Source organism: Gymnoscopelus microlampas (assembly GCF_963454915.1).
Source record: "Gymnoscopelus microlampas genome assembly, chromosome: 11".
Classification (NCBI taxonomy): Eukaryota; Metazoa; Chordata; class Actinopteri; order Myctophiformes; family Myctophidae; genus Gymnoscopelus; species Gymnoscopelus microlampas.
In genome coordinates this window covers 31,490,536-31,511,129 of record NC_139948.1, presented here as the reverse complement: position 1 = coordinate 31,511,129, position 20,594 = coordinate 31,490,536, and the positions used below count along the sequence as shown (strand labels likewise).

Below are 20,594 nucleotides of genomic sequence, written 5' to 3'. Positions count from 1 at the left end.
GGGAAAATGTTGCTTGTGGGTTATGCCTTGAAGAAGGCTGTTTTTGAATTCCAAAGCTCTGTTTTAACATACACATGTCTCTATTTTTCTTTTACCAGAAGAGAGTGCCTTGGACTTTTGTCTTTTCTTGAACTTTTGGGTTGCTCTACCAATGAGCACCTTCATCATACATATGTAACAGAGTGGTTCACTACCTCAGCCTGATGGCCTGAAACTCTAATATCTCCCCCAAGTGATGGAAATATTCCTTTGGCTTAGTGGTTAAGATGCTGGCTTTCCACGCGGGAGACCGGGTTCGAATCCCAGGCGTACATATTTACACATATTTAGACTTCTGAGCCTTCCACACCTTTTCTGTTTTTTTTCTATAGAAAATCAGGTCTTGGATCTTTTTCGAGTATACAATAAATGCATATGTCTTGAACACTGTTAAATTAAAATGTATAGGTGCCCTAGAGATTATAGCATACATGGGCAACTGGCGGCCCGGGGGCCACATGCGGTCCCCACCTTCACTTAATGCAGCCCGCAGGTTAATATCGGAATACTGATATATTATTGATTTCAGCTGTTGCAATTCCAAACATGCAAACATGACCCGCTTTAATTACTTCAGTCTATATTAGTATCTTAATGAGTAGTATTAGTATACATTCTATTGTCTTTTTATGTTCAATGTGTTTGTATTTAAGTTCATAAAGTTAACAGAAGTATAACTAAATGTATTTGAAATAAAATAAAACAAATCAGGATTCTTATTCAATAAAAGCTCAAAACGCGTCTTACACGTTTTGAGCTTGTAGTTCAGCTATTCTTGCTACTTTTGAGTGACATAGAATGGCGAAAAAAGTTAAAATACAGAGAGACAGTGATGGAATGTGGCCCTCTGGAGTGAGTGTGGAAATATTGTGGCCCTCTCCATCATCAAAGTTGCCCTCTCCTGGATTATATCATAGGCGCTTATACCATGAAACGGCGCAATGTCTGCTTATAGCATGAAATGGCACTATCGCTTAGTATTAGTAATAATGTAAAAAAAAGAATTGGTCATTGATAAATTGTGTTTACAAATGTTGTTTATTAGCTGTTTATTATTTTCCTCCAGAGATGAACCCTAGGCGTCCACCTCAGGCCTACCTCATCTTGGAGGGATCAGAGCCCCTGACCTTTACTAATGTATTCCCCCACTGGGAGAGGAGGCCTCAACCCAATTCACAGGTATAAACCATCCACACTAATGCAGGTACATAACATGTTTCTAGACATCTGCCATCAGGCTTAACCTCTATATTGTCGTTGTTGGGCAGAAGCACTGATCTCCATATTTCATCTTAATTATGATTCTTCATAAATGAATACACAGTAATTTTACAGTGTCGCACTATAGTATCAGAAAAGTAGTGACACGTTGTGAGCTTGTCTATTTTTGAAAAAATAAGCTATTCCAGGTTGGAAGTGATTAAGTCTGTCTGTGAGTTCTATAAAATATCTAACTAAGGCAAAACGAATGAAAGCTTATGTCTAAATAATAGCTTAATTTGATCTATTGCAACCCAGGTTATTTTTTCCTTTACCTGAAAACAAATGGTTTTGTACGTAAAAGGGTTCCACCCAACCGTGCAAATATTTTCCTCTTTTCCTCTCCCTGTCTTCATGTGTATTGTACATCAATTTGTGTTCTAGGGGGAAGTGGGGCGGGCCAAGCTGACCTTGGTGCAGGATGCCTTGACCCAGCTTACTAAGACGCAGTACCTCCTGGAGGAGCTGTTGCGAAGCCCCTTACCTGAAGGGGTGGACCCCCAGTGCCTGGAAATCTACTTGTCAGATGAAGACTTCCAGGTAGCACTGTAATTGCATCTGTCAACCACAAGGCTGCAGCATGAAGACATAGCTAATTCAGATAGTTCATATTGTTGCTATCAGGCAGAAAGTCTATATTTCATCTTTTTATATGCCCTATTTTATACTATACTTTTCCATTTCCTGAAAAGTTTTGGACATTGGATACATTATCATATAACATGCTGCTAAAACATGGATGTTTAAATGAATGACTTGCATAATGTTTTGCTTTTCTACAAATGATGTATGTAATTGCGTTTCAGACTATTTTGGAAATGAAGAGAGATGAGTACAACTCTCTCCCAGGCTGGAAGCAAGCTGATCTCAAGAAAACCAAAGGACTGCTGTCGTAGATGGCAAGAACAAGTGAAAGCTGCAAGAAGAGGGGCACATTGGGAGGTTGAGTCCCCACTCGGATTGGCCCTTCAAATGAGAAGACACGATTGAAAAGGGGATCACTGGATGCCACCATGCCTTTGCATCATTTCATGATGAACTGCTTAATAAGTAACAAAAAGAGAGAATTCATTTTATTTATGTCAACTTATCCTGAAGAGCTACTGTTTTTCTTTTTGTATTTTCTATTTTTAAAAGATGGTACTTACTTGTTAAGTGATGAAAATTGTGTACAGTGTTTTCACAGTAGAGGCTAATTTATTCTGTCACACGACCCCCTTGACAACGAAAATGACGTGGCTTCAACTTTTTCCAGTTGAAAACACATCATTTTTGTATGATTGTTGTATGACAAAATTTAAATTATCCTTAGCTGTTATCATGTTGTATCTGTGTGTCTTATTTAATTATGGTATAATAGGGCTTTACTATGTTCTCAGCCAAATGCTCTCATTGTTTCAGAGGGCCAGACTGCCTATATCTTTTAACAGAAGGTCTACCATCTGAATCCCTGGACTGTACCCACTTTCTTATTCCCAAAAACTGATGAATAATTGTGTGGATGTCTTACCAGACATGGATTTATTCAGAAGTACTATTGAAATAAACAAAAAAGATTGGAGCCAGTAAATCAAGTTTTCCTATGAAACTTTAATTCATCTGTACAAATCAATGAAAAGAAAATAGAATGATCTGCAAGAGGAAAGGGTGGATGTCAGTAACATACTGTGGGGAAGAGGGATAAGAAAACAAAGGAGTGCTTACAAAACGATCACTTCTAATAAACAATGTAAACAATGAAATATAAGAGTAACCACTTAGTAGTACACACTTAGGAGTAACCACTCCTAAGTCCTAAGTGTTACCTCTTCAATCAATGTCATTTTCATCAAAACAGCGGTGCATGCCAAGGGGCTACAAACAAACTTCACTGAATGCTTGATTTAGATTTCAATTACAAGAAAAAACAAACTGCAATTCAAATGGCTGCAATTCAAGATGAACTCCTGATTTGTCACCTAATGTAGTGTGCCTGACAGCATAATATAATATAATTGTGTGCATTTTACAGAAGTAAGAAGCGCCTTGCATCTGATGCCATGCAAAGTGCTGAAGTGTTGATTTGTCTAAAACTGTGTGTGGGCACATGTTGTGCTTTGGAACTGTGTGTGGATAGATGTGTTAAATATGGCAATGGGTATTGACTTTTTAGGAGGGCCCCAGGGGTACAGTATTATCAATGCATGGGAAAGCAGATAGCCATGCCCCCAATTAATATTATATCCCTAACAAAGACACACACATTAGGCATCACTCATGCCTAAAAAATATCCCTGCACATAAATGTGGTGATTGCATCTTCTAATGTGAACATACACAATATACCGTGGCCCCACACACTGTAAATAAGTCATAGTTGCCTTGATTCTGTCCACTACGTTGTAGCCTTTTTGGTTGGACGTCTTTGTGTTATTTTCCCCAGCATGGATTAGCTGAATAAGCCTCCATGTGACTGTGAAGTCCTGGTGAGGTCGGATTAAAATCCACCATTTGTGAGATGAGATGGGGCACTGGAGCAAGAATATCAAGAGGCAAGTCATCTGCAGCACCTCAGACAACCTCTCAAACACCCCTGGTTAGGCACAAAGCCACCGCTATCTGACACTGTAACATCAACATAGAGTCACTGCAAAAGTAAAGGGCTAAAGGTTGTGTGCAGTATGCATGTATGTGTACAGTATATGGCTTCTAATACAAAGGATTTAATACAAAGAAGTATACACGCTACATTTCCAAAACCATTAGTGTAAATTAGGACACGTTTAGACAGATTAGAAACAGAAAGCTAGTTTGCCAGGTCTTTTCTAATGTGCTTCAGTCTTTTGGGAGATTGATTGAACATGTGCATATTAATTTGGACTCGGCTAAGTTTGGACGATGTGTCTATTCCTTGGGAAAGTACGTTTCCAAAGAACATCATCTACATACAGAATTTACAAGAGCAGCAGCTTGAGGATAGAGGGTAAAATGCTGATATGTGGTGTGTGTGTGTGTGTGTGTGTTCATGTCTCTGTTTGTCAGTGTGTACGAGAACCTTAGATGGCCTGTTCTCTCTGCATGTCCATTACAGGTATACAACGTTCTGGTTCAGAAGCCAGGGCTGCCTCACGCAGGACCACCATGTGATCCTCAGCCGCATGCAGTGATTGGTCGATCCAGTCCATACTGCCAGACATGTGACAGGCGTTGCGGGTTACCAGCACAAGGTGGCTGACAGAAAGTAGGAGGGCGGTGGCCCTGGAGAGAGCAAAAGTATTTTAAGTAAGTGATGTTGAAATGTATAGCATAGAGTGCTTGCCCAGTAAAGAACAGCCTCAAAAAAGCCAAGCAAATGCATTTTGAGTTTCTTATTATTATTTTTACTTTTTAAGGAAACTGAGCCATTTATTATTTGGTTCCAGAAGAAAACCCATTATCTTCAGTCAGTAATGAAAATAATTTTCATATATACTGTATATGCATGCATGCATACATACATACATACACACATGCTGGCGACGCTGCTTGGTCATTTCCATTTACTTACCTTGTAAAAGATTATGCATCATTTCAAAACAATGGAAACGGAAAACAATATATGAAGTATTCTCTGGGCATCAGCATTTCTCAACAAAGCTCAAACATTCAGATCACTGTCTCTTTCTATTTATCTCATGAGTTATTCATCTGTGCATAACTCATGCCACACTGCTAACTCCTTGTCGGTTCCTTCAGACAGCAGTATCAATCTGCAGGCTAATAAGTCTTTTAACGAAAACTCTCAGTCACAGAAAAATAGCCTCTCTGAATGATGGAAAAACAGATATTATTACCTGGCATCCAACAGGATTGGATCCAGAGGGGGGTACATAGATCTCACAACATCATCCACCCTACAAGACAACATGAAACAAAGCCATGAATCAGACTTAACACACCAGGCTACAATGTCTCAGTTTTGACAATATGAAGTTATGGTAGGGTTTATTGTATACAGTAAGATGATAGGTTACCTCGGGCTGATGCGTTTGGCCACAGTGATGATGTCACTGAGGCTGGCCGGTGCTTTGACCTTTGCCCCAGAACCCATTGTCAAGGCGACCAACTTTTCAGTCAGAGTGTGGCATATCTGTATGTGGACATTAACATTTAAATAATATATATAGTAATAAAGGAGGGGAATGTGTTTAAAAGAGCAAGCAAGTAGTCTCATTACCTTTAAGATGGAGATACAGTGAGACACCAAACCTCTGTGGGAATAAGTACAAAATTGGTTTGGATCGATGATGCCGGCATTTAGATTATCATGGTTTAACAAATGCAGTTGTAAAATTAGAATTTTGAATCTGACTGTATATTAGGTCAAAACCATGTCAGGGAAGTACAGTATGATTGGACAAACAAGCACAGCATTAGACGGTAGTTAAGACATTGCTACAGACTTACGAGGCGTCCTCAATCCAGTCCTCATTCTCCAGGATGGCCTCGATGTGAGGGTTAGTGATGACCACATCATCCAGCTCCAACTCTGAGGGCTCACTCTGCGTCTCCATGGCGCCGATCAGATCTACGGTGGGCCTGTGGCAGAGAAGAATATATAATACTATGTTGTATAATTTGTTACTAGCGCTGTCACTTGAGCAGCATGGACATTTAATAGTTTTGTTCATTGTTTATTTTGCATTTCAATATGGCCCACTTGGCATTTATTCCATTCCTGACCATCCTGTAAGCTGGTTTCTCCCTTGCCCGATTGAGGGTCTATGGACAGAGGGTGCTGTTTTGATTAAAGGGCAAGACCACTTTGGTAGAGGTTTGGGTTGTGTAGTTACCTTGCCATGATGTAACTCCAAAGGTGGACAAGAAATAAAAAATAATTTCTCGATTGATTAGAAATTGAGAATTCAAAATATGCTCCTCATTGGCTTGCATTGTATGCTGTAACGGCTCTCTTTTCTCATGAAAACGAATGCAAACCAAGTTGATTCAGACAATATAGATTAGAACATCACAAAACCCAGTACTGTTTTTCTTTTTAATAAAAATGTTAACTTCCTGTTGATTTTGCCATTTTTATTAGGAAGAAAACCCGGACCGGATCCGGTCCACCTTTGGAGTTACATCATGGCAAGGTAAGGCAAGGCAAGGTAACTACACAACCCAAACCTCTACCAAAGTGGTCTTGCCCTTTAAGGAATATACAAATAACTTTGAGTTGATATGGGTTGAGTCAAGGAGGGGAAGTATTGTGAGACGACTTAAATCCAATGTAATTTTGTATTTCCGCTCAATAAGTGAATATATCGACTACAGATGAGTGGGATGCATGGCGGGAATAACTAATTATGGATAAAGGATTCCTATTTGGTGGAGAGCAAGAGACTGTGTATTGATAAAGGCACTGACTTGGAGTCGAAGTGGTGGAGTAGGTCATGAGGGTGGCAGTAGCGATGTCGGCACACCACCACCAGAGCAATGAAGGAGGCCAGGAAAATGGTGGCCAGCACCCCAATGGCCACGATCACCACTGTTTCCATGGTGACTCCCGCTCCCGCGATGGCTGCAGGCAGCAACACGATTGACCAGTCGTCCAGACTCAATTATGAATGGGTGCTCATCTGTTAAAGAGAGAATAATTGGGAGGCACCTTAAGATCAGATCCATAGACATTCTAAGTTAAAGTATTTAATCAGTATTTCATTGCACATTTTCACAGTTTCACTCTTGTGACCTGCGAGCTGAGAATGCACTGTGTGAACTGTTGAGTGTTGTTGATGGGTTACTGAAAATGTCACACCTACAATATACACAAAACTCAGATCTTTATCTACAGTATGAACACAAGATGAGGTGAACATGACTTTTGTTTGTATTTCATGCACTGTGCTGTACCAATACAATGAGTAATGTGTTTGAAAGAGGCTTGGCTCACAATGAGCACAAAATTACTCTTGAGAACTCCATTTTATAAATCAGGACAGTTATGCTAAACAACTTTAATACCATATATCTTGAAATGTCTGCCTCAAATTCAGCTACTCAATCACACTCTGTCTTGTATCAACTCTGCTGTGTCTGGTCTATTCTACAACCACCAGCATTTACATAACTGTGAGAAGACATCTTGTTTTGACATAGTGTGATAGGCCGCTCCCGAACGAAACACACATTTCAACTAACTAAGTCAACCCCTCAACTAAGTCAACCCCTCATAAGAACAAACATACTTTGATGAACCTTGACCTCTTACCCTTCAGATGTGTTAAGTCCAAGAAAAGTATAGTCCGTACAGGATTTTGTTTCTTTTTTCCCCACTGCACGTTTCTCTTTTGGTTGTGTCTGTCAGGCCTACCTGCCCTCTGCCCAGATTAGTTAGTTACTCATTAACTACATCTGCCCCACCTGAGTGCCCTTGTATGCATGTCTGTAAACCTTTGACATTATAAATTGGGTGAAACCATATTTAGCTTAGCTAGCAAGGGATATCTCCTGATACAGTAAAATTAAGCTGTGGCATAAATTAGAGACGTTATCTTTACGTTGTTCCATGTGCACAGCCACCATGGGCAACAAAATTGCAGAATTACAACATTCTCTATAAACATTTTTGCCAGGATGATTATATGAGATTCTGCTGTGGAATGCTGTAAATCCTTAATCAGCTTAATTTGTGTTACACTGGCAGTGTGGTGCTCTCTCTCTCTCTCTCTCTCTCTCTCTCTCTCTCTCTTAGTGGTGGTGGAAAGAAACTAAGTACATGTACTCAAATACTGTACTTAAAGTACAATTATGAGGTATTTTTTACTTAACTGGAGTATTTCCAATTTTCAAAACGTTTACATCTAAAAAATGTGAATACTTTTTCGACCACTGCTCTCTCTCTTTAGTCTTTCCAGCTTTACTGACCTTTTCACTGGAGATTTGATTAACACAAACCATCTGACAAAGCAAAAAGTATATAAACACCCTTTTAATATATTCACGACACAGATATATTTATGTTGTGCTCAGCTCTTAGTAGACGACCAGGCAGTTTTACAAGCAAGGCTTCAGAGATATAAACTAACCCAATCAATCCACTCAATTGTATTAATGCTATTCATTTACATGAATGCTTACACTAGATTTTCACTGAGTTCCCAAGTTAAATGAGACCAAGGCAGATAGAGATGTTTCTTAAAGTAATATAGAATTAGCCTACCTTAATCCGAAAATAAACTGTAGGGGTTTTGAGATACACAAAAACTCATAGGCTAATAGAGGCATCAAAATGATGCCTAAATGAATTGCCTAATTGACCTCTTTAGCTCGGTTAAAGGGGGCGTAGCCTACTCAGATTTGATATAATCCTGATGTTCAGCGGCAGTACACTAGATTCTCAGAAAGTGATGTATTAATTGAATAGGCCTACAACCTGAGAATATAGTGAACATAAATATTCTGTATGCCATGCAACCACTAGGCCAGGGGTCTTCAACAGGGGGTCCGGGACCCCTAGGGGATCCTCAAAGAAACTGCCGGAGTCCACCAAATCTTTTTGTGATAGGGACTTTATTTTTGTATTTTTACATTAGCCACTTGAACTCCCCTGAAGGTTTGGTGTACAGGGAAAAAAGAGCAGACCAAGTACCGAGCCAGAAGTCAAGTTCACAAAGTGAGGATTTAAGTCATTAAATATCTGAAAACTTTCTTTAACATGAATCCAATATGTAGTGGGGGGTCCCTGCTTCATCTCTCTCTCTCAGCTAAGGGGTCATTGGCCTGAAAAACGTTGAAGACCCCTGCACTAGGCCATAACGTAGAATTGCAGGTAGGCCTACGTTTTGTGTTTTAGGCTATATGGGTATTTGGAAGGTAGACTGAAACAATTTAATGCAATATAGTGGGGAGAAAATGAAAAACTAAACAAAGCCAAAGACACAAACAGCCAAGAGCCAACTGTCTGCCACATATAAGTCATTGTTCATTCATTATTTTCTTTTCGCGCGCCAGTAGGCTACACGCAGAAAAATTAAAACGTTGAAAAGTGTAAAGTTACCTGGATTTGGCAATTCTAGGCTATCACATCATATAGGCTATACATATGTAGCCTCATTAGATAATCATTACCTACTACTATTTCAAAACGTTTTACTCCAAAGGTTTTTCTCGTTGTCCTAACATTAGTATACCAGCTGTTCGTCTGTCACGATTATGGCATTTTACATGATGCGATTAATAATTGCAATTAACGATTTAATTGCGATTTTGTCGTTGAACACTGGAACATATTAATACAAATTACATTTCTGTTTGGCTTTTAGGCTTTGAAGTATGCACAGGTCAGACATGACAAATAACCTATTATTGCTATTCCCACTATTTTGAAAAGTTTTTGAAAATATATGAACATATTCCAACATGGACGATTATGCAAAAATAATTGGATTATCTGAAATAATTGCGATTAGACAATTGTGTAATATTTGTGACAGACCTATTATATGTTCGTCTGAAGGAATCAAATAGTTATCACTTACCTATTCATATTTTTTTTTATGTATGTGGAGACAAAGCAGCTTTCCCCTCAGGGCAGCAGCGGAGATGGCGCGGACCTCTCCAAGTGGGAAACGGGAATGCGCATAACACATTACGTGGGCTGCTGAGCAGTCAGTGAATGACTGATGATCAACTTTTTCTTTGCAGCCTGCTGGCAAAGTTCTGAGGAATACCAAAACGCTCGCCCCAAAACACAGTCACCCCGGGTAAAATTCCGGCAACCTCGGAACGGTCGCCACCTGGTATTCCTAAATGTATGTATTCCTTAAGTAAACTATGCCTAAACCAAACCTAACCTCAGTACAACGGTGCAATAACCTGACTTTATTCCTGAACTTAACCTCAGTAAAACTAAACGTAACCCTAAACTTATTTATAACCTTATCCAGTAAAACAAATACACGAATACGAGAAAAATGAGGGTGAGCGTGTTCTGGGGCGAGTGTTCCGGTTACCGTTCTGAGCTCATGCGTGCGCACTATGTGGATTTTACAATTGCAGACAGATCTTTTAAAATGGCATAGTTGGATCTCTCCACAAACGTGCACGCGTGCTTGTGTGCGTGCGTGCGTGCGTGCGTGCGTGTGTGTGTGTGTGTGTGTGTGTGTGTGCGTGCGCGTGCGTGCGTGTTCTTTGTTAAAATATTAAATCCTAACATTTTGTTTTAAACTACATATTATGGCAAATATACCCTGGCTGCAAACAAAAACACAACGCTAGGTGGCATACGTTAACCACTGTATAGCGAAATAAGCGAATAACAGTGGGCTAGATAGGTCAACATATTTGACTTCCTGCATGGCTGTACTTATTTATTGTAGTATAATGGTAACACACACACACACACACACACACACACACACACACACACACACACACACACACACACACACACACACACACACACACACACACACACACACACACACACACACACACACACACACACACACACACACACACACACACACACAGGCTACCCAGAAAGATATGGTTGATAATTGAATAAAATGCCCTGATGCCCTAAATTGTTGTTCTACAGTATAGGCCTACAGTTATTTTTCAAAAGGCATTAAAAAGGATATAGGTCTAACTTAGTTTAAATGGTAATGGTATGCCAACAATGTTGGTCCTAGCATAGTGAGATAAGTTTCCTCTCAAAGGTCATCAACCCTATGATAACATGGCATTCCTAGACTTAAGTTTTGGGAACCACATTCTGTAATGTACTCATTCTGTATTGTGGAAGAACCTATACTAAATTATCTTAATAAGTTGCTTGTTGTGCACATCTGATCTGACTGAGTGACAGTATGCCTATTGACTTAGGAAGGCTACTACACCAGTGGTGGAAAATAACTAAGTACATTTACTCAAGTACTGTACTCAAGTACACTTTTGAGGTTCTTTTACTTTACTGGAGTATTTACACTTTTCAATACTTGTAGGCCTACTTCTACTCCACTACATCTCAGAGGCAAATATTGTACTTTTTACTCCACTACAATTATTTGAAAATGTTATAGTTACTAGTTACTTTGAAGATTTGAATTATTATTACAAAATGTACAGTAACCACTTCAGCCCAATTTAAACTTGGCTATTAGCTATTTTTGAAGCATTTTTATACATTTGGAAACCTGTGACATTCTGCATAATGAGTATTTTTTACTTAATAATTTTACTTAGTAATTTTGTACTTTTACTCAAGTACATTTTGAATGCCAGACTTTTACTTGTAACAGAGTATCTCTACATTGTGGTATTGGTACTTTTACTTAAAAGTAAAATGTGAGTACTTCTTCCACCACTGGGCTACACCCACCTTCTGGTGACTGCTCACACAATATATTACCACCACTGTTGGATAGGTTTCCTAATACTTAAAGGATCTACACCATGAATTTAAAAATAATATTTAATATTTAATATCATATTGTTTATGTCCCTCAAACGTTTTTCAAAAGGTTTGAGCCTAAATCAAGCCTCAGATATACTCATTCCAACTAACTTCTCTCTGGCTCATAAAGCACTTTCACTTGCAATACCACATTGTCCTGATTTGCACGTGGCGCTATTGAGCCAGTTTGTATGCATGTTATCTCTTGGTTGTGTGTGGAAAAAGTAAAAAAAAGAAAATGATTTCTTTTTTTTTTTCTATGCTGGAACTGAAAAACGGGAGGATTGCCCCGAAAGTGACGTCACTTTCGGGACCAAATCAGTTTGGTCTGTTTTGAGAATTTACATAAAACCCCAGATATGCTGTGAAAGCCTGAGTGCTCAAGCTGGGGTATTTTTGGGGATAGAAGAGAGATAGGGGAGACCAAAAACACACAAAAAAAGAAGGAAAAGTTCAAATTCATGGTGTAGTCCCTTTAAAATGATCCCTGGCTAATAAGCCAAATATGCCTTAATACATTATAATTGTCCCCTATAACTAAAAACTGAATATTAAATATTGTATTTATTTTAGAAATAGTTCATCTTTCACTCAATGGGGCAATGCCCGTCGCAAGTTGATGATGCCATTTGTCCATGTGTGGTCCAGCCCTATGGAATTTATGGAACACATGTGCACATAAAAAACAACGTAATACTTCCTAAGGTTAATATGATCATCAAATCAATATTTTTAATATGTTTTATTTGCACATGCATTCCGTAAATTCCATAGGGCTGGACCACACATGGACAAATGACATCATCAACTTGCAACTTGTTTTAAAACAATTATTTTAGTTATAGAGGGCAAATAACAAAAATAATTGCCCTTAAGGCATATTTGGCTTATTAGCCAAGGATCCTTTTAAAGTATGACAGTTTTGCTTACATTCTGTCTTAACGCCTCACATCCACTTTGCTTGTGTGTTCCACTTTGATTGAGGACCGCAGAGTGCTACAGCGGCAGCTGGTGGAAATAACCAGTGGAGATAATTACACACTCTTTATCCCAAAGCCATGCATGAAAGCAGGGTGCCTCAGAACAGTTAAAATGTTTGTGCTATCTTGTCAAAACAAACAATGCATAATTAGGTGTGCAGTGCTAGTGAAGCATTATTTTTGGCACATATGCCTTGAAGTGTCTGCCAGCACAAGGATGAACCAATTGTGCCAACATCTTGGGGAGTCTACTAGGCCACATCCACACGGAGACATTAAAGTTTCTGCCCACCACTGTGGAAACTAGAGGTTTGAATCCTCCACGATGCATTTTGCGTGGCTGGACTCTCCAACAATGAGTAGGAAGCTGGTTGGGGAAGACAGTACTGATACAGGTTTATCAAGGCGCCTGTTCAGCAGGGAGCAGAATTGGGAGGGATAGCGTGTTCCTCCGCATGCGTTATGCCCTCCTGGTGAAACTCCTCACCATCAGGTGAAAAGCAGACTGGCGACATCATGTGCAGTTGAGGTTGTGTACACTGTCCCCAAGACCAACCAGCAGGAGTCACCAGTGACAAGGCACTCCAAAAGGCTACATGGGGAATTGGGATTTGGCATAATGACAAAATTCAGCCTGGTCACCAGAGAACATTTTGGCATTGTACTTTCTGCAAACCACAAGATACTTTAAACATTTTTAACCCACAATTTATATGTTACAATATTTACTCAATTCTAGATTTCCAAGTCAAATACTAGTACAATTTCAAAGTAGATTATAACTGATTCCCATCCTGAGAAACAAAAGTCCCATGGCTTTATCTACAATAAATTACTCCACAGAGTAATTAAAAAATACATTGGAAAATTGAGAACAACAATAAATAACCCAAATAATTAAATAATATCCATATCCAATGTCAAATTATAATATCATCCATGGTGTTCACACTATGACGATAGAAAAGAGAGTATTGCAGTTGATTATGCCTCATTGTCAGCGCAGATGTTGTGTGGAGTGCTCTTGCAGAATCATCATTGTTGTGTGGTGCTTGCTGTGTACTAGCTGTCCACTGGGCATCATTTGTAATCAGAGCTGTGGATTGAATAGCAACAGAAAATAGCCAGGTGTTGTCTTTTCCTCAGAGCCTTTGATATGTAAACCTTTGTTCCAGCTGCAGGGCATTGGTGTCAACAGGTGATATTAAGTGACTCATGGGTTTCCTTTTGCCCCTGTTATTTAATTTCTCATGCGGATATAGTTCATGGCGGATTCATGATTTAAGAGGGAGACTCGGATGTGTGTGAAATGGGTGGTGGATCCTGTTAACCCCATTTCTCCCTTGTTCTGCACTTAAACACACTGAAACATTAATCACGGTCACGGCTGATTTTCACTGAGTAACAATTCTTCCAGTTCCTGGAATAGCAGCAATATGACTAATCATCAGCGTTTTGGGCTGCCTGCCTTTTCACTGATGAATGAAGAACAAGGAAGTGGGTTAATTTACTGTGCCTGTGGCCCTTCCTGACATATGTGGCCCCGTGCAACTCCAATATGGTCTCAGGGAGGGAGGGACGGCAAAGCCTGGAAATGCATGGGGGTGTCTCTCTCCACAACAGATGGTTGAGGTTGGAGGCTTTGGTAAATATGGATACAGCAGCTCTCTCATGATTCAACTCTCTCTCTCTCTCTCTCTCTCTCTCTCTCTCTCTCTCTCTAAATCACAAATGGCGGGCAGCAGCATCCATCACAGCCACTAGGTCTAGTTGACAGTCTTTGCATTTGGACATGTTGACACCTGTTGTAGACAGATATTGAAATCTATTTTCCTCAGCCCAGCCAGCAGGTATCATTGTTTGGTGTAAAATCAATCAACGCTGACACTTCTTGCTGGCTCACATTGATAATGATTGAGGTTCTGAGTTTGATGACTCAACAAAGAGCAACACATGCTAAAGGCTATAGTGTGCAGTAAGAGTTCCACCGTTTCCATCTCTTCTATGAGCATGAGCTTCCTATTACTACAATAAGTGTGTCTGTGTGATTGTGTGTTTGTGTGTTTGTATGCAAGTGAGGGAACGGTACTGTACAAGTAAAGTTTCTTTTTTTCTTAATTAATATCTGTAGGCCTATTTCATTATTGAATGTTTGAGAGAATGCCGTTACCTAAGGCTGATTAGGAGTAGCATATTTTACAAACAGATGTCTGTGAATTAGCAAGCCAATGGATCTTCCTCCTGATAACATGCTCTTCTCTCTGCCCCCCCCCCTGAGTCACTTTACATAATAGGCCCAGTAATACTGTATATTCAAACATGAATGCCATTTATGATGAGCGTTTTTCTTTGATGGTGCAATTTTTATGAAAGGTTCATGCTGTGTGCGTGTTTCTCACGATTAATATTCTATGGTCTTTCTAATATTCAAAATGACAATTTTCTGTGAACACGCGACTTCAGAAGGGAGCCCCATCAACATTGGAGAAAATGGAGAGAAATACAAAAACGGAAGGATTTTTGTCTGAATCTTTGCAGCTTTAGGCCTATACCCCAGGGGCTTTTCTGTTCCAGCAGTGCCTAGGCTTATACAGAACATAGCTTCCAGTTTCATAAGCGGCTGAGAGGGAGACTGAGAAAGCTTTGGCTCTTTTAGGGTGCAGGGGGTTGCTCTGCTGAGCAATGTCCTTGAAAATCTGAACAATTTGCCAGGCTTTTAGCCAAGGAGCCTTTGTTTTGCACCACTTTGTCTCACCGCTGTGGAGATGGTTGAAAATCCCTCTCTTTGAAGGGAAGCAGAGGAAAAAATGAAAATAAATACTTCTCTTTTGTTGCTTTAGCCGGGAACAATGCTCCGTCATGCAGAATCTTTCTCCATGCATTTTTGTCTCCGCCAGGCCGAAGGCCTCGGTCACATGTACGCGCACGTGCACATGTGCTGAGCCAGCCTTTGGGTTTGTGTGCATGACTTTAAGTGGCGCAATTAGTGTAGCTGGTTGCATCTTTGTGTTGCAATCAGCTGCAGCTGTTGATGCCGTACTCATACATACATATCGACAGACAGACATAAATATTGACAAACACACTCGGTCAGTTGTTGGAGCGGCTGGCACTGCTCAAAAACTTTAGAGTCCTGCATTTTGGAGGTACAGGAACTTTGAGAGGAAGGATCATGACCCCCACAAAGTGCTTCGATTTGGCCTGAGTGAGTATGTGAGCAGTCAGTTGTGTGTGTATGTGAGCAGTCAGGTGAGCCAAGCACTTGAAACAGGAGGCTACCTGGGAACTGACACAGTTGACAAATGATTGTGCTCTGTTTCCACCTGTGTCTTCAATTCCTCTGCCCTTCTGTTTGCACCCGACGCGTTCCCCTTTCTCTTCTGTGTATCTCTGCTCCTTTATCATCTTTGATCTTGCCTCAATTTGGTATTAACTCTACATCTCTAATTATATCCTAATTGAATTATAGCGATTCTTCTGTTCAATCCATTATCACTGCACAACGGACAGGTCTTTTCTCCCTCAAAAGAAATTGGTCCCCATCCTTGGATTATATGACACATTTTCACCCAATTTCATTGTTTCCCAAAAGGCCACATGGAAGTAACAGGTTTACTTTACTGCTGCTGTGAAGCTGTTTAGATGGGGGGGGGGGGGGTTAAGGAGTGGAGAGTGGAGACTGAGGTTTGTCATCCAGAGGAGTGAATTACAATTAGAACATTGTCAAAGCACCTTCTGTTGAAGGTAGTAACTTTCAAGGTAGGGTAAGTGATATTACTTTGTTAAAATAAGTGTTAAACTATATATTCTGATTGTAATCATTGCTATACGGTGTTTGTTCAGTAATGGGGGTCTCCCTGTCTATCCATCCCTTTCATAAACAGAAAATGCATTTTCAGGTTCGGGATACCGATTTGAGCCAATCAGGAGACAGAACTCATATAGGATAAACAACTGACATTGGAAGTGATGACGGAAAGAAATTTGGAACTAGAACGAAAAAAAATAAACTGATAAATGGGTACTCTCTCCTGATTGGTTGAAAATTTGCAACGCACCCAAAAATGTATGTTCTGTTTATTAAAGAGCTGGAGAGATGAGGGGGACCCATGTTATTGAACAAACACTATCAGAAAATAGTGCTTTAGCAGCCATTTGAACAAAAAAAAGTTTTGTTTTGACCAATTTACCCTACCTCTGAAAAAAGGTAATGTTGAAAGTGCATGTGTGTCCTTGCATGTACCTGTGTAGGTGCATGTTTGTGTGTAGAGTACATATTTACATGTATTGTGGCATAGTGGCACTACAGGCATTTCAGTTACTTGCAGTCTGGTGAGGATTAATGGCAATGGTGACCTCAGTGTTTTCCTAAAATGATCTATACTGCTGATGATCCATGAAGACTCTGTCAATTAATGCTCTGATTGACTGGCCATTATGCATGTTAATCAACCATGTAGGTCAGTCAGCACACAGAGAGGACACACTGCCATCTTCAGCCCCCCTTAGATAGTAGGGGTAAGTGACACTTGACAAGAAGGCCCGACTGGAAGCAATGTGTGTACCAAGCCCTTGCTCCACAGCACTGATGAAATCCACTCTTTGTTGTATTGATCCGGCCTGTGGTTTGATTGATGCTGTCTTTAAAAATTCATTAGTTTGAGGCATAGTGGAGCTGTGGGGTGGCCGGCGCTCCTGTAGGGCACATTTGTCTATGTTTACAGAGCCGGGAGCTGTTCAGGCAGTATCGGGAAAAGGCCCCTGACACGGCCACCCTAGGTCCAATGACTCAATGGCTGCGTTTACATGGACAGGTTTATTCCACTTCAATTCGGAATGAATGCTCATTCAGAATAGAAATGCTCATGTAAACGCATCGGTATGGCCATACCGGTCTGATCCGAATGAAATTTCATTCGGGTTTGAAGGGCTGGTATATACCGATAGAATCGGGCTACATTGCCCATGTAAACGCACTGGTATCAGACTGGTATACATTTGTTCTTTTGCGCATGTGTCATTGGCTAGCGCGGTGCTTCTGGGTGGGGGGGGGGGGGGGGGGAGAGGCGCAAGCCATGTGGAGTCTGGCGCTCCAAGCCCAAGTCGCAGACGCGCGTAGTTCTCCGCCGACCGGCTCCTCCTCCGGGTCAGCAGCAAATATAACAGGAGCTGATTTTGTTGCATTAAACTCATCAATAGCAGACCAATGGCCGTAGCCAGGATGCGGTGTGCTTCCATTATCAAACCTTCTCTCTACCTTCTCTCTCTTAACTTGTTTTATTGTCTCTCTTCTCTTCTTCCTCATTTACCTATATAGCTGGCAGCTTTGATTGATTGTGAGCCGTGGCTTGTTATTATTTCTCTCTGGCAGCCGTGACTTAAGGCCTTGGCTACACGTACATGGATCTTTTACTAAACGGATATTTTAGTCCTCCGTTTTTAAAAAGAATCCCTGGCCACATGACAAAGATAAACAAAAATCCCTGTCCACACATAGACGCAGAAACGCATCGATCAGCTGCATGTTTCAATTTTATATCAGATTTTATATTTACATTTATTTTATAATTATATATATGAGGGGCCAAATACAAATACATTTGTAATCACATGTTAAGGCCCAATACTGCAATAGCTGCATTATTTTAATAGCATACGTGAACAGCATACGTGAACATAAACGAAAACAACATTATTAGGGCTCAGCTGCAGCGCAAACAGTAGCCATGGTTCACATGACGCTGTCGAGTCTCTGGTTTATAGTGGTGTTGTTGTTTTTTTTACATTGCCAACTCTCACATGTACATAAACGTTCAGATTTCAAATATAAAGTGCTTACCCCTGAGCCATGGATGTTACAAGGCAATCCGGACCGTGATAAGTACCCGTATCTCCCGTATTGTTCAATAAAAAGCATTTTAATCCCATCGCCGGCCATTTTCTTTTTCTGTTCTTTTATTTTGGTAATGTATCAGAGTGCAATACACCTTCCAACCATTGGTGTCGCATGGTTGAAAGCATCGGAGAAAATTTGTAGAAAATGGCCGACGATCGGATTAAAATGCTTTTTATTGAACAATACGGGAGATACAGGTACTTATCGCGGTCCGGATCGCCTTGTAACGTCCGTGGCTCAGGGGTAAGCACTTTATATTTGAAATCTGAACGTTTATGTACATGTGAGAGTTGGCAATGTAAAAACATCGAACACCACTATAAAGCAGGGACTCTCGGCACCGGGGCGATTGTGTTTTAGGACGACAGACCCCACATTCAATCTGCGCGCCGTGTGTTCTGCTTGGCGCAGAAAAATAGGGTTTTCGTCACACAGTGAATGAGCTACTTTTCCCACCACTGTCTTATTATTAAGTATGACATTATTTAGCCATAAATGAGCGTGCCTTGTTTAATAGACTGTAAGTGTTGCTCTCTCTCTCTCTTCATGTATTATTATAATGACCATGAGCGGTCCGGTGTTTATGTATTATTGTATTATTTATTATTATAATGATGTGCGAATGCGCGATGACGTCATCGTTTCTCAAAATCTCCGGATTACATGTCCACACAGATCCACTGAAACGCATGTTTTGGAAAACCTTCACTTATTTATCCGTTTACAAAAATATCCGTTTTAGCGGCCAAAAACACCGTTTGCGTGTGGCTGAAAGGCCCAAACGCACACAAAAATGTGCGTTTAGAAAAAGATCCATGTACGTGTAGCCAAAATTGTTATTATTCATTACCAAGGCTGCCAGAGGTAAATAATACATATGTTTACCTGTCAAACACCCCCGCCCCCTCCCCCCGTCCCCAACCTGGCCCGAAGCACTCTGCGCATGACCAGAGTTCTATTCCGAATGAATGCTTTGCTCATGTAAACGATTGAGGAACAGGAATACTTTTATTCAGGTGCCATGTAAACAGTTGGGTATACATTTCTATTCGGAATGAGTTCATTCTGAATGAATAAATATTGTGCATGTAAACGCAGCCAATGTGTCACTCTGCACCGCACACAAGCACACTCACAAATGCGTGTCTGCATGCAGAAACGTACACACACAATACTGTACACACATCCCATATCATCTGCATGTGACGATTAAAATTAACATGCTCTTATGCACCTGTACAGTATGACTCTATCTGCATTATCTGTTTCAATACTGGTCAGGTGGTACCTTAAATTAATTCCCATTCTACTGGCTATAATGAAAAGCACAATGTGTACAGGTTGTAATACAAGTAAGACGCGCAAACGCTGGAAGCGAACGCAGCTCGAAAATATTGTGTATTTACGGACTGTGTGTGTGTGTGTGTGTGTGTGTGTGTGTGTGTGTGTGTGTGTGTGTGTGTGTGTGTGTATGTTTTGACTGTAGCTGCACTCTGGCGCACTCTGTGGGTTGCACACAGGCAGTGCAGGCAGTGCACACATACTGCACACACACACACAGACAGACAGACAGACAGAGCGTTTCATAGTTTGCGAACGCGGAAGGAGGTTCTTTCTTTGTGCTGTTGTAAATATGCTCATGTTAAAATGGTAACTTCATTCGCTCCAGACTTTAGATTGTTGTGGCCATAATTCAATTTGAGCGCAATTGTATTTGTGAGGTGTATGATATACGGTATAGCATTAAACGATTGTTAAGGTTCATTAAATTGTGTACAGCATTAACATATTTTATGTAAATAAAACGCAGTAAGTCAAATCAGAGCCAACATTAACCCTGCCATATGACTAGTTTCTCTGGAATGATCTAGACAGTCACTATACTGTATATCCAATCTGGGAACCCATTTGGTTCAAAACAAATTCTTTATTGAAAATCTTGAGAGATTACTATATATCTGGCTCTTCAGGGCTTTCGTTGGACTCTTCCTCCTGCTGGGCT

The 20,594-nt window shown here is 40.4% G+C and overlaps 2 protein-coding genes across 13 annotated transcripts in view; one reads left to right on the top strand and one right to left on the bottom strand.

Annotated features, from left to right (window-relative positions):
- The window catches only part of svilc (supervillin c), a 35,903-nt gene extending 32,971 nt beyond the window's left edge, over window positions 1–2,932 (top strand). For 6 of the 11 annotated variants that reach the window (XM_084072277.1, XM_084072276.1, XM_084072271.1 and 3 more), the window contains 3 exons: window positions 1,106–1,218; window positions 1,684–1,839; window positions 2,106–2,931. In XM_084072277.1, the coding sequence (XP_083928403.1) occupies window positions 1,106–1,218; window positions 1,684–1,839; window positions 2,106–2,195 (359 nt within the window). In that variant the 3' untranslated portion in view covers window positions 2,196–2,931. Of the gene's footprint in view, window positions 1–1,105; window positions 1,219–1,683; window positions 1,840–2,105 lie in introns of all 11 variants that reach the window. The other 5 variants (XM_084072273.1, XM_084072272.1, XM_084072267.1 and 2 more) reach the window with 2 other exon arrangements.
- A 260-nt stretch (window positions 2,933–3,192) lies between these two features.
- tmem98 (transmembrane protein 98) lies at window positions 3,193–9,877 on the bottom strand. Of its 2 annotated transcripts, XM_084071906.1 has the most exons (7): window positions 9,798–9,877; window positions 6,685–6,896; window positions 5,725–5,856; window positions 5,495–5,528; window positions 5,292–5,407; window positions 5,112–5,171; window positions 3,193–4,536 (listed from the first exon to the last, which is right to left on the bottom strand). In XM_084071906.1, the coding sequence occupies exons 2-7, from the start codon at window positions 6,813–6,815 to the stop codon at window positions 4,335–4,337; spliced, it is 675 nt and encodes a 224-aa protein (XP_083928032.1). In that variant the 5' UTR covers window positions 6,816–6,896; window positions 9,798–9,877; the 3' UTR covers window positions 3,193–4,334. The 2 variants fall into 2 exon arrangements, with proteins under 2 accessions (XP_083928032.1, XP_083928033.1); XM_084071907.1 differs by lacking the exon at window positions 6,685–6,896.
- Window positions 9,878–20,594: the final 10,717 nt, after the last annotated feature.

What these genes read in the sequence shown, in the direction of transcription:
- tmem98 (XM_084071906.1), bottom strand. Translation starts at nt 6,815, where the DNA reads ATGGAAACAGTGGTGATCGTGGCCATTGGGGTGCTGGCCACCATTTTC. An exon ending in ACTGTATCTCCATCTTAAAG is followed by an intron (nt 5,408 to 5,494) that starts GTAATGAGACTA and finishes GTCCACATACAG; the next exon opens with ATATGCCACACTCTGACTGA. An exon ending in GCCAAACGCATCAGCCCGAG is followed by an intron (nt 5,172 to 5,291) that starts GTAACCTATCAT and finishes GTTGTCTTGTAG; the next exon opens with GGTGGATGATGTTGTGAGAT.